The sequence below is a fragment of the Triticum aestivum genome, chromosome 1A (genome assembly GCF_018294505.1).
Source record: "Triticum aestivum cultivar Chinese Spring chromosome 1A, IWGSC CS RefSeq v2.1, whole genome shotgun sequence".
Lineage (NCBI taxonomy): Eukaryota > Viridiplantae > Streptophyta > Magnoliopsida > Poales > Poaceae > Triticum > Triticum aestivum.
Window position 1 is genome coordinate 378,694,170 of NC_057794.1, and position 16,924 is coordinate 378,711,093.

Here is a 16,924-nt window from a genome sequence, read left to right on the forward strand (position 1 = left end):
GGCCGCCGCCAGCGCGGCCCGCGGAAGCCCGCGGCCGGCCCTCCTCCACCGTCTCCCGGGTCGCGCCTCCACCGCGCCCCGCGCCGCTCCTCTCCTCCGCGCGCCGCCCGAGTCCGCCGGCGCCGCCCCGCCACTCGACGCCGGCCGCCGCGTCGCCTCGCCCGTCGGCCGCCTCGCCGGCCATCGCGCGCCCGGCCGCCGCTGACCCCGCCGACCTCGTCGCCGGCGCCTCCCCGGCCGGCCACTCCGTCCCGGTCTCCTTCCTCTACTCCGGCGAGCTTCCTCCCTCCGGTGAACAGTGATCTCAGCGAACCTCGTAAAGCTCGCCCGGCTGGATCTAGATCTGGGATATTTGCCTCGGTTGACTTTTTGCCCCGAAACCCTAATTATCTTGCCATGTTCATCGCATCGTAACTTTGCATCCGTAGCTCCGTTTTGGGTATATAGCATATCAAAATGTTCGTCTCAGAGAGTACATCATTTCATTCTATTGCATCATTTTCATTTGAGTTCATCTTGATGACCGAAATGCTGTTAGAAGAGTGCTACTTGAGATAATTGTCAGATCTGCTACTCCATTTAGATATTTGTCATTTTTGCCATGATTATTGTGTGCATGATATGCCTATGAGTTCTACAAATATTTTGTTAAGGGTTTTGCCATCTTTCCAAAGGTGCAACCCATGTATTTTTGTGATGTGTGTGGTGACTAGCACAAGCTTGCAAAGTGAGGCACTTGGTAATGCTGATTTCAAGGACTTAGCAATTCCACTAAGTCCTTGACCTGTTTATCTCATATGGCCATATGTTCATGTTGTTTCCTAGTGATCCGTGCCTCTTTTGAGGATGATCAGTAAGGATGTTTTGTTAATCTTGTAGTGCTCTATCCATCCATGCCTTTGTTTGCAATTATGGAGCACCCTACCTTGAGTCAATCGAGCTCTACTTTTGCTACTTCGTGAATCTGGGCAGATTGTCTACTTGTTAGCGATTTTGCCGATGATGTTGTAGTTGATTCGTGCATGCTATGCTATTGTTCTTGCCATGTATAGCTTGCATTTTATGTTTTCTTGATGGGTGTATGCTTAGATTATCATGACTTGCTCCGTAGTGAGTGCATTGAGCTCGTAAACATGCCTACTTGATATCTGTTTTCAGCATGCTCCAGTTTTCACTAAGTCTGAGAACTGATTATGTTTTTGCCATGTTCACATGCTTGCAATTGTATTTTCTGATCCCTTTTGGCTCAAGGTCACTAAGGGATTTTTGTTAAGCTCTTTGAATAGCTCCATGCCATGTTTTACTTTGCCATGTTCAGGTCCTGTAGCATGTAGTTTTGCTACTCCGAAGAGTGCTACCTGATCTGAAATTCCAGACAAGTGTTAATTTCACTAAGTCTGAAATCTGTTTGCCATATGCATTTTTGCCATGCTTGTTTGAACCTGTTAATGGATGAATTGGCCGTAGCTCAGTGCTAGAATTTTGTTAGGCATCATGAATGCATCCTTGCCATGTATTTTGATGCCATGTTTGGGTGCTGTAGCATGTTCATCTCATTGCATTTAGATGGCTACTTGCTGTAAATCGCAGACCGGTGTCATATTTGAATCGCTTGCCATTTCCAAACCGTAATTCCGATTCCGGTGTTCTTTATATCGTTTTCAAGCGATTTCATCTCATCTTTCCAGTGGCACACTTGGATTCCCAAGTTGAGGCCAGGTTCATGCATCCCTTGTCAAATCTTGCATATGCATCTCGCATCGCATCCCGCATAGCATATCGTCCTTGCATCGTATTGTTTGACCCTTGCACATGGTTGATTGTGTTCCGTTTGCTTGTTTGTCTTGTTTGGGTAGAGCCGGGAGACGAGTTCGCTAACGAGGAGCCCGTTGAGTTTGCTTTTGAGGATCCAGTCAACTCTGACAACTTTGCAGGCAAGATGATCATACCCTCGAAATCACTACTATCTTTGCTATGCTAGATTGCTCGCTCTTTTGCTATGCCAATGCTACGATGCCTACCACTTGCTTTCAAGCCTCCCAAATTGCCATGTCAAACCTCTAACCCACCATGTCCTAGCAAACCCTTGATTGGCTATGTTGCCGCTTTGCTCAGCCCCCCTTATAGCGTTGCTAGTTGCAGGTGAAGATTGGAGACCGTTCCTTGTTGGAACATTTATTTACTTATTGGGATATCATTATATTGCCATGTTATCTTAATGCATCTATATACTTGGTAAAGGGTGGAAGGCTCGGCCTCTCGCCTAGTGTTTTGTTCCACTCTTGTCGCCCTAGTTTCCGTCATATCGGTGTTATGTTCCCGGATTTTGTGTTCCTTACGCGGTTGGGTTATAATGGGAACCCCTTGATAGTTCGCCTTGATTAAAGCTTTTCCAGCAATGCCCAACCTTGGTTTTACCATTTGCCACCTAGCCTCTTTTCCCTTGGGTTTCCGGAGCCCGAGGGTCATCTTATTTTAGCCCCCCCCCCCCCCCGGGCCAGTGCTCCTCTGAGTGTTGGTCCAACCGAGCGATGTCCGGGGCTATCAGGGGCAACTCTGGACTGGCCTACCCGACGTCTTGCTCATCCGGTGTGCCTTGAGAACGAGATATGTGCAGCTCCTATCAGGATTTGTCGGCACATCTGGGTGGTGTTGTTGGTCTTGTTTTAACCTGTCGAAGTGTCTTGAAGAACCAAGGTACCGAGTCTGATCGGAACGTCTCGGGAGGAGGTATATTCCTTCGTTGACCGTGAGAGCTTGTCATGGGCTAAGTTGGGACTCCCCTGCAGGGATTTAAACTTTCGGAAGCCGTGCCCGCGGTTATGGGCAGATGGGAATTTGTTAATGTCCGGTTGTAGATAACTTGAACCTTAACTTAATTGAAATGAATCAACAGTGTGAGTTACCGTGATGGTCTCTTCTCGGCGGAGTTCGGGAAGTGAACACGGTGTTGGAGTAATGTTTGCGCAGGTTGTCCTCTAGTTTCTCGCTCGCGCTTTGCCTTCTCTTCTCGCTCTCTTTTGCGAACAGGATAGTCACCTTATATATTAGTCGCTTGCTGCAGCTCCACATATATTTACCTTACTTTACCTATAAGCTTAAATAGTCTTGATCACGAGGGTGCGAGATTGCTGAGTCCTTGTGGCTCACAGATTACTATGCAGGGCCTGATGATTCCGCTCCAGGTGACGCGCTCGCGCTCAAGTGGGAGTTCGACGAAGACTCTCAGCGATACTATGTTTCCTTTCCTGATGATCAGTAGTGGTGCCCTGTTGGGGTGATCGGGACCGTGTCGCATGTTGGGTTATCTTTTATTTTGGCGCCGTAGTCGGGCCATGAGTGTTTGGATGATGTAATGTTATTTATGTACCTTGATTGACGTGGCGAGTGTAAGCCAACTATGTTATCTCCCCTTTTATTATCTATATTACATGGGATGTTGTGAAGATTGCCTGACTTGCGGCATATGCCTTCAATGCGATTATGCCTCTAAGTCATGCCTCGACACGTGGGAGATATAGTCGCATCGAGGGTGTTACATCTAGGCCCAAACAATGGTGAAATGCCATGTAGTCGACGTTTACATGACACCACTAGAGGAAAGACAACATACATCTCATCAAAATATCAAACGAATACCAAATTCACATGACTACTTATAGCAAGACTTCTCCCATGTCCTCAGGAACAAACGTAACTACTCACAAATCATATTCATGTTCAGAATCAAAGGGTTATTAATATGCATAAAGGATCTGAACATACGATCTTCCACCGAATAAACCAACTAGCATCAACTACAAGGAGTAATCAACACTACTAGCAACCCACATGTACCAATCTGAGGTTTTGAGACAAAGATTGGATACAAGAGATGAACTAGGGTTTGAGATGATATGGTGCTGGTGAAGATGTTGATGGAAATTGACCGACTGCCGATGAGAGAAACTCTACAAAGCGCACGTCGTGTACGTGACCAAGGAGGCGTACACGAACTACGACATGTACAGGCGGATCGTTGACATGAGGAAGTCCCTCCTTCCCCAAAACGGTCAGGGATCCAGCCGGAAGCAGAGCAATGGCAAGCGTCATTGCAACAATCCAGCCGGAAGCAGAGCAATGGCAAGCGCCGTCGCAACAATAAGTAGATGATTAGATCCTCGTTTCTCCTACTTTAGTATGCATGTAATTGCTTTCTTTGGTGTGTGGAAATATTATGTGTGTAGTCACTTGTGTAATTGTATGCTTAATTTGGTTATGCAATGTTGTCTTTTTAAGTATATATGTTGATGCTGTAGACAGAGCGTAGATATTGTGCAGACAAAGAAAATCACATCGCACATGGACTAAACAATGGAACCCGTCAGTGATGTTTTCATCAATCACTCACAATTGTATACCAGCAATCGTTTGCTCACAACACACACGGCTTGTTAGCAGTGATCGTCTGTGTTGTTATCGGTCTTCCACACGTCTCCGATTACAGACCTATTTGCCTCATATCATACACATCTTGTTCATTTGAACCGTTTTTGTTCTCATGTCTCAACACAAACAGTTCATCCGAGTGAACCGCATGCCGTATACCACACACACCTTTGATCTGGCTGACCATTCCTTTTGTGTTGCCTAATCACAAACAGTTCATCCGAGTGAACCGTATGCTGTGTATCACACACGCCTTCATCTGGCTGCCTGTTTCTTTTGTTCCTCCTCATCGCAAATAGTTCATTGAACTGAACCGTATGCCCTTCATCGCACACGCAAATAAAACCTGAACCGTGTTTGATGCATCCGTCATCGCAAACGTTTTACACATTTCTGACGGTTTTCATATAGCACCGTTTGCGATTATTGCATCGCACACAGTTTCTCGAAGGGTCTCTGATCATAGTGTCGCGTTAGCAACATCCTGTAGTAGTGTTGCGTTGATTCTTCTTCCCCAAAATCACATATGATCCAAAATAAATCTCCGTAAATTTTTATCATGTGGACTTCGTTTGATATGGATATTCTACAAAACAAAAAACATGCAACAAACATGAACTGTCACTGGGCACTGGATCAATATGTTAGTTCCAAAAATAATATAAAATGTTTTCAAAAGTATATGAAAGTTGTAGAATATTGGCATGAAATAATAAAAAATTATAGATACGACAGAGACATATAACACACCTTTGTCATACAAAGTCCGGTTTCGATGATCTTGCGCTCGTTTTAAAGCTTTGGGAAAACACAAGATCCTCACATAGAGAACCAACCAAGATAAAAAAACATGCAAAGGTTTGAGCTCTCTACATGCGACGTGATCCAACTACTTGCCCGAAACTCCCTCTTGATAGTGCGACTATCAAACCTATAATCCGGTCTCCCACCAAGAACCATGAGACCGGAAAATCTAGGAAAACCTAGCTAAGTTACATCTTTGCCTTGCACATTCCACTTGAGCTTATTGATGACGTTAATGCTTGCCTCCAGTTGGAATCCTGTTCTTGACCACAAACACTTGGTGAAAGATATTTGAATTACTTCCCCATATTGCAACGAGGGAAGCCTTCACTTAAGCACATATTCACATGTACATAATCACAATTTGGACCACAAGCTTCAAAGCATATAACCTCCGGCTTTTCATCTTGCACTTGCACACCTCAAAAACGATGACCATCACCACTTGATGTCACCGTCACATAGCCTACTCAACATCTTTCTTTTGATGCAATCCCCTGAGAAACAACTAACCCACATAGACATAGCAAACACATAGCATGGGTTACTACACAAAACACAATTCACAATTACTTATCATACCACTAGATCACTTGATCCCACAAGGTACATTGTTTGCGCTTGTGTGTTGACAATCTAGATACAATCTTCAAGCTTCATCTTGGTCAACCAACATCTCTTCATGCTCCATATCGGTTTCTTGAAAGCCATAATGAACTCTTCATTTTACTTCATTGCTTCAAGACTAGATCACCAAAGACTCTTTCATGACCATATCAAGTTTCATCATGAACATCATATTGTTCATCACTTGCTCTTCTAAATGCCCCATTACAAACTCTTGAGAGGCACAACTCTAGTTTCTTGTTTCAAGACATGATCAACCAAAACCCAACACATTAGCTCATCATGATCTTCTCTTGGTACCATAGCTTGAATTCTTCTCTTTAATTATACTCTCAAGACCTTGATCCTTATAAGCCCAAATGTGTCAACCTTTGAGATCCTCTGGTGAACTTCACCTTGAACATATTTGGTTAGACATTGAGATAAATCTTGATGACTCCATTAGATACATCCAAAGACCAAGTCGTATCCTCACTAGGCAAGAGACCCCTGAGAGTCAAACCCTAGGCCCTGTGGCCCAAGGGGCATAGACCCCATGCACACGGGGTATCCCGAGAGTTTAACACCCCTGACCCCGTGTGCACGGGGGTTAGGAAGCCCGTGTGCAAGGGGTGTCGAGAAAGATTTCCATGGACACCGTGGGCACGACCCCTAGACCCCGTGTGCATGGGGTAAGCAAAGAGGATGCCATGAAGACTTCTTCCAGAGGCTTTTGATTCCACTCTTCCCAAATAAATCCAACATGCTTCATGCATAACTATGGAACATTTCTTCATATAAGATACAACGACCTTGATGCTCCATAGGAATTGCCATTCAATACCAAAACTTAGAGAAAATCTTCTTCTTTATGGCAATCAACCTTAAGGCACCACCCATGTAATATTCCTTCAAATATATCTGAGTGAAAGTATTAGTCCATAGAGAGTGTCATTAATTACCACAACACACATAGGGGCTACATGCCCTTTCACATAGCACTTAAGTGGCAAGAGTAAAATTCTTGGGGATTCTGGTTGAGAATCTGTAACGATTGTCCCTAAACTCAATGTGACTCTTGGATTCACCAAAATACCTATAAAGTATAAACTAAGATATCAAAGGAGAAACCCACTTAAAGATATAAAATTAGGGATCAATATTGATCTTTCCACTCACAAATGGGATGCATTTCTCGAAATAAACTTTATAAACTATTAATCCTTTCAATGTCCTTGTCGTTTGATCATCAAAACCCAACAAAGGGACATAAGATGCACTCTCACTCATGGAGGGGTTCGACTTTGGTGTCACGCTGCACAACAGAGCGGTATGGTGTCACTCTAGCGATGTTATCGCCATGATCAGGTCTGAGGAACCCCCCCCCCCCCCCCCCCCGCGCGCCAAAAAAACAACCTGATGAGACTATGGTTGATTGTGTGAAATCCCTCCCAGATTTATCTCTCAAGGTGGTTGACGACAAGTTGAGCATGTGGGCTTGGCTACATTACGGACGTGTGTGGGGTGTTGCAGTAAAATTGATTAGCACGACGTAGGATACGGAAATGAGGGTCCCATGGGGTGACGATCCTCGGGAGAAATCGATATCGGCCAACACTTAATGATGGGTAAAATAGGCGGTTTTTCATGTCCATCAATAACTCCTTGATCTTTTCGATGTTTTTCCAAAAAATGACTGGTTTGCCGCCTACAAAAGAAAGAGAGCTATGACACCTTAACTTCGAACGTCTGGCAGATCCAAAGTAGATGTCTCACCGTTCTTTCCATTTTCCACAACAATTATTTTGAGAATGGGTGGAGTCCACCTACCCCCACCCAGGCGCCTTCGGTTTCCTTTTTCACATTTGTTTGTTTTAGAACCGATCGAGTCAACCCCCTCCCCGCGTCGTCGACTGGGTAGAGGATCCATTTCTTTTTTCACCTTCGTTATTTTGAGAACTGGCGGAGTCCACCCCCTCCCCTTTCCTTCGGCAGAGTAGAGGCTATGTTTCCTTTTCACGACCGGTTGGTGAAAGGGTTCGTTTCCCTTTTTCACGCACGTTCTTTTAGAACAAAAGGCGTACAAAAATAAGATCCGCAATTTATTGAGCACGTAATGATTTTGCTATTCCTAAATCGACCGAGAAAATTAATAGAAAAATCACCGGTTAAATACCATCCGATCTAGACACGAGATACATGCAAGTGTAGACGTGTACAGAAATGTTTTTAACGGTTAAATACCATCCGATCTAGACACGAGGATCTATACTCACTTCACTTGCAACGAATAAAACCGAACGGAGAGATGAGAGGAGGGTGATTCCGTAACGCTAGACGGAACAGCACCGGTGCCTTGGAATAGATAGAGTAGACCAGGGTGCGGCCGGGGCCGTACCGCACCGCACCGTCCCAAATAAATCCATCCGTCCGTCCGGGCATTACAGCATCGCCCAACCACTCCTCCAGTCCCGTCCTCCCTCTCCCTCTCGAGCGAGCGAGCCAACCAAGGCGACAAAAATCCAAGCTGCAGCGCACGCTCCAGCAATCCGAACCCACCCAACCACCGCACGCTCCGCGGATCCTCCTCGTGCCCCGCCCGCGATCTGCCTCCGCGAGCCCAACCGCCCCTCGCCGGAGATGCGCGCCTGGTGATCCGGCGAGGAGGGGAGGGCCGATGAGGTGCAAGCTCCACCCGTACGCGAACGCGCTGGGCGTCTGCGCGCCCTGCCTCCGCGACCGCCTCCTCGTGCTCGCCGCCGAGCGCGACCGGGCCGGGGCCGGGGCCAGCAGCGGCGCCGACTGCAGCAGCAGCAGCAGCCGGGGCAGCTCGCCTGCGCGCGCGTCGCCCTTCGCCGCCGCTCCGGTGGCGCAGCAGCACCGGCGCTCCGACGCCTGCGCGTACACGTCGTCCCGCCACAGCCACAGCCACCGCCCCGAGCTCCTCTTCTTCAGCACGCCGCAGGTCGGCCCCGCCACCCGCGCCGCCGACGACGAGCCCCGGGAGAGCGAGCGGAAGAAGTCCTTCCACCGGAGGCGGTCCTTCCTGGCAACCCTCTTCGGCGGCGGGCGGCGCGGCGGCCGGGAGGAGGAGAGCGAGAGCAAGAAGGACTCGCCCCGGCGGTCCACCTCGTGGCTCTCCGCCATAGCCCGGCGCAAGCGGAGGCCGGACGCGTCATCCTCATCTCTGCCGCGGCCGGTGGACGAGGAGCCGGAGTCCCCAGGAGGCAGCACGAGCAGCAGCTGGTGGTTCCCGTCGCCCTCCCCGGCCAGGCACCATCATCACCCCCAGCGACGCGGCAGGCCGGGCGGATCAGGCGCGAGCGGCGACGGGATCTCGGGGTTCGCGGTGTGCCTGAGCCCGCTGGTCCGCCCCAGCACGGGCGGTCCTCGGCGGCGGTGCCAGCAGCCGGAGCCGTCGGCCCTGGGCGAGAGCCACCGGCGGCACCTGTCGGCCAGCAGCGCGGCGTCCTTCGGGCGCAACACCTCCCGGAAGCTGGCCGACATGGGCAGGTTCCGGTGACGTGGCCGCCGCTCCGCTCCGGCCGGCAAACCGCCTCCTCTTTTCCCCCGTCGGAAATCGTCACCTTGTCCTCCTCCCGCAAAATTTGACCTTCTGCTGATGCGCCGTGCGCTGTCACTGCTCGCTGAGAGACGACGAGAGAAAGATAATCAAATGAAGCTGTTTTGTTTTTGAGTTTCTTGTTTGAACGGGGGCAGAGCAGTTCAGCTGCGGTAGCTTGTGTGAATTACGACGAGACGACCTGGGCTGGGCTGGGGCTCACAGGTCACCTCATTTCTTTTGTTTGAACGTGTGTTCTCTGACCTCTGACGCCTACGACTTCAATTTTGTTCCGCTCTGCCCTCCCATTTATTTACGTGCGGCTGTATCGCTTCGAGAGCTCGTGAGCTGCTGCCGTGCCTGTGGCTGTGTTTTTCCATTCATGTTTCGAATTCTTGGAAGACGAAAGACGACTGTCAGCGGCATTGTTTAGCTGAGTAAGAAGAAGAAGCTTCTCCCGGGCAATGCATGTGTCTGTCAGTATGTTTTATTGTTTTCTAAAAAGTGGATAAAGCATTGTCCTGGACATTGGCGAGGCGAGGGCGGTGATTAGCACTCCTCCCTTGGGAACTGAGATGGCATCGAGCTCGAGTGAGAGAAGCTGGAGAGGGGGAGATGATGAAGGCGCGCGCACGCGCTGCCGGCGGTGCGATCATGAGCATACATAAAGGATAATGCGATGACATCACCATTAGGATGAAAAGGAAAGCAATGGGCGCATCACATCACCATTAGGATGATAATGCGATGCGACGCCATGGCTGGCCGTAACAAAAAGAAAACGCATATCCCTTCTCCTCCGCGACGCGCTACAACGACGTCTCCTCTGTGCTTCCCATTTGTAGTACCCACGTAGCACTATTACTACGTTGTGTGTGTGTGTGTGCGCTCCGGTCATCTAGGCAAGGCAGCACAAAACACCACAAAAGCGGGGGCGCCTCTTTCCTCGCAGCCAGGACTGCAAATTCCCACGCCTTTCTTTGTTTGATCGGACAGCCATGCCAAAAAGAGCCCGTAGAGCACGCGTCCTTGGCCTAGGAACAAGGTCCCCGATTCCTACTCATCACAAAACTACAGCTACACCACTCCAGTAAAAAGACACCAACCAAGCGCATCACAGCACCACTCAAGTGCTATCATCCATGATAATATATCTGCCGCAACGGGCCGAGTAAAAAAATACTCCCTCCGTCCGAAAAAGATTGTCCTCAAATGGATGTATCTATAGTGCTAGATACATCCACTTAAGAAACAAGCTTGGGGTAAGCTTTTTCGGACGGAGGGAGTATACGGTAACGCTAACTGGCAAATGTTTGATGGGAAGGAACTCCCAACGAACACTCTCGGCAGTTTTGGGTGAAAAAATTGTCTTCTCTACGAAGAAATTGTCATGCTAGTCTCAAGAAATTGCCACCCCCCTACTCAAAACAAATAGATTCAAGCAGCACAACAACAAGCGTAGCTACCAGCAAGCAGTGAATAATTCCAACCGTTCAAGCAAAAAAAAAAAAAGAATTAGACCAAAACCATGAGACCCATCCATGACTGCCGACTGCCTCACCGTAAAAAAAATAGACGACCGTTTCACCAAAGATACGCCAGCATCGGAACGCAAAGGATAGATGACCCGGCCATCAAGTACTCTATATGTTTACGCTTTCCCTCTGGAGAATGCGAACATATTCAAAAGCAGATGTGTGAAGTGCGTGGTGTGTTTTCTACGCCCTCCCCACAAAATGTCCTTGTCAGGAAAATCAGTGGGAAGGGAAATGCCCGGCAACTCGCTCATCTTGTTAGGGCCTTTATTTCCTTTCAGTATTGTTATAGCAATTAACAAGGCACATAAGTCAACTACCCAGTGCAGACAGTGTGCACTGAGCATGCAGCGAACGCAACGGTCAGGCGCTCACCTTTTCGGCGCTGAAAGAAACTTCCATCCAGCACAAGAGGGCCTACCGTGAAACAACTGCTAGTGGCCGGTGCTCGATGGCCGGCATGCCGAGCAATGGAGCTTTGCTCCTCCATTCTACAGGCTACCCAGTGTGAAAATCATTCGCCCAAAAGATGACTGAGAAATGAACGAAATATTTAATAGCAGGAGACTGAAAATGAAATGAACAGATGCACTTCTCTTGTCAAAAGGAATATTATAGCGGCTGATTGCCATCTTTCCACACGGGGAACCACCCTTCGTACACACGCAAAAGCGCGGGGCCGAAAGACTGATTTCATATAGCTGGTGATGGTCAGATACCAAATTTTAGAGGGGCTACAGGGCTACAGGCTAATCTATCAGTGGCGGTTCGACTGTGACGACTCTAGATGGATCAAGCGAGCAGACTGCCAACTGCTGAAAGCTCCGCTTGGGGTCCTAGTATGGTCAGTCAAGGCGGTGCAGCATCTTGATGTTGTCACTTGCCTCTTTGTTAGGTTGCAAACTTGATTCCAAAATATTATAAAGAAATCAATCTAGGGGTCCCACCGCTAGCTGTGGAGACGCAAATTTCCTCTCAGAATATTAAAGAATTATTAAAGAATTTTAGCCGACACCTTAACTGCTTCTGGTTAGAGTTAGCATCCTAGGATATGTGGTAGCCGCTCAATGGCAAGTGGTCCGAAACAGTGCACTGATCCCAAATGCAACAGCAGTGAAGCATAGTTCAGACCAGGGCTTGGCTCACAATGGCGTGCAGGTTTCAGCTTGCATTGCTGTTAAGAGTAGCTTAACACTGCTGTGTGTTATATGAAAATCTGGCCCGGATTCGTTGACCTATATAAGCTAATTCTTGCAGGAACTAAACAGAAACAATAGCGAAAAGGTACGACATGAGGTCTCTCAATTAGGACATACCTGAAAGCCTTGGGCCTATGTGTCAGGACTCCGCGAGTGCTTCTCGTCGGCCTTTAGTGGGGAACAAAATCATGCCTACCATATCCATTGGCATAACAGAAGGTTAGTGGTGCTAAATGATTGGCATACCTCAATGTGCTCCGCGGGACCCATACTTAGCGTCGAGATGCATATTTCCATTCAGATCTGAAAGCAGTCATGAGATCGATGTGAGGCAGATTTTCATACAGGCATAGAGCACTAGGATACTCTGGCACAAAAAGAACCAAAAAAAAAAAAAGAACAATCAACTGGAAACGGCAACAGGAAGAACAAACATGGGTATGCAGGGACCAGCTTCATGTAGCGTGGAATTCAATATACGGAAGAAGATAATGATAAACAGGACTTATTTTTCATGAAAAACGAATCATCAATCTTGCTAACTCCAGGAGGCCATACGGGAACAAAGTTAAACCCTATTATTCAGACTCATTTAGTTCCTATAAATCTAAAGCTTGATTGATTCTGCTCAGGTGTTTCAGTTTACCTAGATGGTAGCACTAAAGACTGATAGTTGAAGAAAGCTGGAGCGCAAGAACTATTATGTCATACAGACAGAAGTCACAAAGTGAACTACCAGAACCATGCTTTTTGTGAGACTAAGAACAGATAATTAAACTTCTGCAGGCATAGTCTTAGACTATTTGTAGACTTCAACACAGGAAAAACATTAGGTTTTCATGAAGGTCATAGACAAGGAGACGGGCAATAGAGATGCAAAATGAGTACAAGCTTCATAGGTCTGGATGAAGAGTATATATGGTTGGGAATGACAATAATCCGAATGTTAGACATACCTTAGAAAAGAATATTTAACATTAGTTGTACAAGATCTTGTGCTTCGACTTCCACTTCTCTTCTCTCTTGCTCTCTTCCAATTACTATTATTGGGCATAGTCGAAGCATGAAGAAAGGGCCAGTCTACTTCTGACAGCAAAAGATACAAGAACACTAAAAAGACATTTGCAATCAAAATTCAGGGCAAGGATGGGAAAGTAAACGAGTTGGAACGTTAACATACAAGAACAGATCAACAGAGTACTCCAAATAGTGATGAGACTTAGTTGCCTGCAGTTGTTTCCAATGCTAAGACTACAAACAGTATCCCCAGCTACATCCTAGCAGAAACAGTGCCTTACGTTGACACATAATAGTGACGAGTCATCCATCATGCATGATAAGCAGAGTAGTTTGCATGATTAGCACATACTCCCTCTGAAACAATGAAAAATTTATGTCAGAAAACTGTCTATCCTTTTCCCACTGCAAATGATGCTCCATCCGTTAAATGTGTGTACTACATTAACATCGACTGTTTTCTTTTCCTTGAAGATTATGCCCTGCGCACTACAAGTGTACAGGGGAAAACAAATAGAAAAGGAAACAATAAACTGAAACATACAGATTCTAGGACATGGATCAGTTGCAAAATATGGTTGAATGCCATTTTTTACTGAATCATTCAGGAAATAGTATGTCTTAATACATAAATTTATCGACAAATTATAGCATTTTGCTGTTGACAAAATTTTCTCCAAAACAGAAGAAAGTAGTACATATAGGCACAAACTGAACAAAAAAATGCAAATAAAATATGTGAGCAATTCAGGGGTTTCCGCATTTATCCTATGGCTCACACACTGCAATTGGCATCCAGTGAGCTACTCTCTCTGTATCAAAATATAAGATGTTTTTGATACTCCCTTTGTATTAAAAAAAAGTCTTATATTTTGATACAGAGGGAGTACTTCACCATATCAGCGAAACAAGTATCATGAGCAACCTTCCACAAGGCCAAGGAAATTTATTATCCTTTAGTAGTAACTTCAGCAAGCTCTGTATTTGATAAAAGATTGTACAGATGACCATTTGAACAAGCAGGATATGCTCTCACAGAATGTGTGTTCAATAAATTTCCTACATAAATTTTAATGCATAGGCTTGATAAAGTCTTACTAAAAGACATGAATGATGTATGAGCAGCTGCTGGCCTTGATGCAGATGCACTGTTTGGAAGCAAAATGATCCTGGAAGTTCATGTTCTTGCACCATGCCCTGAGCATTTGAAAATGGTCTTGAAGGATAGAGCCGCATGATATGTCATGACCTTGAGCAGGAAGTAACCATCTAGCTAGGCAGTTATGAACCAGCCAGCAAAATGCTAGAATCTGCTTGGCAGTAGTACACATTTACATAGTCTTTGTGGTCCATCGGTGAGTTGGTCTCTTGTAAATTCAGCGGCAGCAACCAACTGTTATCGTAATTAATCCTTGGTGATTTCACAGAAATTATTGACACTCAAGACATTTCAGTATGCTATGGAAAACCCTGATGGCCTCCATGCCCTAGCTCCTTGTTATTCAATTCATCTGTATCTGAACCAAGGTCTTCTATGGATTCTTGGACATCACTCTCTTTTGAAGAAGGTAGTAAAACTGCATTTTTCTTGTAGCTCCATACAAGCATTGAAATGTGGTCCTGTGGTGTTATAAGCCCCTCCTCTCTAATGCAACTCCGCTGCTCTTCCAGTGTTTGTTGATCTGTGAGCTTTATATATTCTAGCAAAAACTTCTCGTGGTCCGGGCGCCACCCGCTTGGTAGTGGTGTATAGTCAGGATCAGGAACCATTGACATCCTTGTATACTGAAGTCCATCAACTGAGTCTACAAGACCCATTCTCAGCAAATTGGTGTACTCTGGTGACTGCCCTTTCTTATCCTTCAATGGTCGACTAAGATTCCTTGATGCAATCTTATAAACCTTTGCCCTTGACCGCAGCTTATACTTGGCGGCATATAACTTTGCCAAGGACCCCCTTATAATGTACGAGCAAAAGTTGACAACCTTTTTGCGGTTATCAGCATAGCGATACCATTCTGCCATCGTCGTTAAAAGCTTATTCATCTGCAAGTTAGTGTGAGCTTGCGTGGCATGGAACATCCGGAAACATGGCTGTGGGTCTGGCTCACGGTCTCCCTTTAAAAACTCTAGCTTCCGGAACTGCCTGATGCACTGCTTCAAACTGGCTGTAACTGAGAGCAGAGTACCAACCCCCTTCTCGCTAATGATCTTGCCTCCAGTGGCTGTGTAACGGAGGGTTGGGTACACGACACGACGGCACAACACATGATCAAGAAACATGATCCCTTTAGTGATGTGTTCAATTGGGAGGCTCTCATTGTCAAGCTTGATCCTGAACCGCTGATCACAAAATTCAATGAGCTGCTTTCGAATCACTGCAGCGTCGGCCCTAGGGCCCCTTACTCCAATCAAGAAATGCCCGCCAAACCGAATATAGTCCACCTTCCTTGTTTTGTCAGGCCCGCTCGTGGGTACAAACTCCGGCCATGATGTATTCCCCTGCTCAATGCCATCCTCCCCTCCCACAACATCCGACTTGGACGGCTTGTAGAACTCCTTAATCTTCTCGTCCATCCATTTATCGAACTCATCAAGACAGACATTGGCGAGCAATGGGCTCAGCACCCCACAATGCCCCCAATCAGGCTGAGTCAGAGCCTCCTCTGGTGCAAACCCAAAGAATGTCTGCAACCAGTAGGGGTCAGGCTTCGGCTCCCCTTCAGGCAGCACCTTCTTTTTCTGGTACTTCCTCTTCTTCTTCTTCTTTGATGCATCATCATCACCAGGCCTGGCGGTCACCACTGGAGTAAGCAGTGCCGAGCGGACTAAATCGACCACTTTCTTGTCACGCACATCACGGATGAGCGCGCCGACCACGAGCGCAGGGTCAGGGGAATCAAGCAGCGGGGAGAGGTCTCCCTTGATGTACCAGAGGTAGGGCGCCCAGCTCCGGCGGATGCTACGGAGTGCGGCATGCGGGGATCGCCCAGGGCGGAAGGCGAAGGACTTGGGCGAGAACCGCGCCTCATAAACTGGTTCGAGCAGCAGCAGGAGCAGCTCCTGCACGACGCGGTCCTGGAACGGGGCCGGGCCCGGGGTGGTGAGGAGGGCGCGGAGCTTGCGCTTGGAGAGGGTGGCGGGGTCCGGGGCCGCCGCGGCGCGCGGGGAGTGGAGGTAGGGCGTGAGGCGGTTGCCGAAGCGGAAGCGGGCGTCGATGACGGCGTTGCGGAGGGTGAGGATGGAGGTGAGCGTGGAGGCGGGGATGGAGGAGCGGGGTAGGTAGGAGCCGGTCTCGTCCGCGTACGCCTTCTGGTAGGCGAGCACCCAGAGCTCGAGGCGAGTGAGGAAGGGGGCCAGCGCCGGCGGCGGTGGCGGAGCGGCGTCGCCAGGCGCGGCGGCGCGGAAGGAGGAGACCCACAGCGACGCGGTGATGGACACCGGGTCGTCGCGGAGGAGCTGCGTGGGGTCCAAGGGGTTGCCGCCGACGCTGCTTCGTCCCGTGCCGGCGGCGGCGTTGGGGTCGGCGACGAACTGGTGGCGGCGCGAGGAGGGCGGCGGCGGCCGCGGTGAGTGGTGGGCAAGGGAGGAGCAGGCGCGGAGGCGGAGGAGGGAGGAGATGAGCGCGCGGCGAGGCGGAGGCATCGGGCGGAGGCGGGGGCGGGGGCGGGGGCGGGGGCGGATGGCTAAAACCCTCGCGCCGCGCGGAGGTCGTCGGCGTCGCGGGTTTTGGCTGGGGAAGTGAGATGGTGGAGGCGGCCACGGCGGCGCGG

General features: G+C 48.3%; 2 protein-coding genes across 2 annotated transcripts; one reads left to right on the forward strand and one right to left on the reverse strand.

Annotated features, from left to right (window-relative positions):
* The first annotated feature begins 8,211 nt into the window (after positions 1-8,211).
* LOC123051991 (uncharacterized) lies at positions 8,212-9,739 on the forward strand. The gene has a single exon (XM_044475008.1). It carries the CDS (start codon positions 8,516-8,518, stop codon positions 9,359-9,361), a length of 846 nt encoding a protein of 281 aa, XP_044330943.1. The 5' UTR covers positions 8,212-8,515; the 3' UTR covers positions 9,362-9,739.
* A 4,329-nt stretch (positions 9,740-14,068) lies between these two features.
* Positions 14,069-16,852, reverse strand: LOC123051984 (nuclear intron maturase 2, mitochondrial). Its single transcript, XM_044474998.1, has one exon. It carries the CDS (start codon positions 16,794-16,796, stop codon positions 14,610-14,612), a length of 2,187 nt encoding a protein of 728 aa, XP_044330933.1. The 5' UTR covers positions 16,797-16,852; the 3' UTR covers positions 14,069-14,609.
* Between the last annotated feature and the right edge of the window lie 72 nt (positions 16,853-16,924).

Bases quoted from the DNA above. Each gene is read 5' to 3' on its own strand.
- LOC123051984 (XM_044474998.1), bottom strand. From the start codon at position 16,796: ATGCCTCCGCCTCGCCGCGCGCTCATCTCCTCCCTCCTCCGCCTCCGC.
- LOC123051991 (XM_044475008.1), top strand. From the start codon at position 8,516: ATGAGGTGCAAGCTCCACCCGTACGCGAACGCGCTGGGCGTCTGCGCG.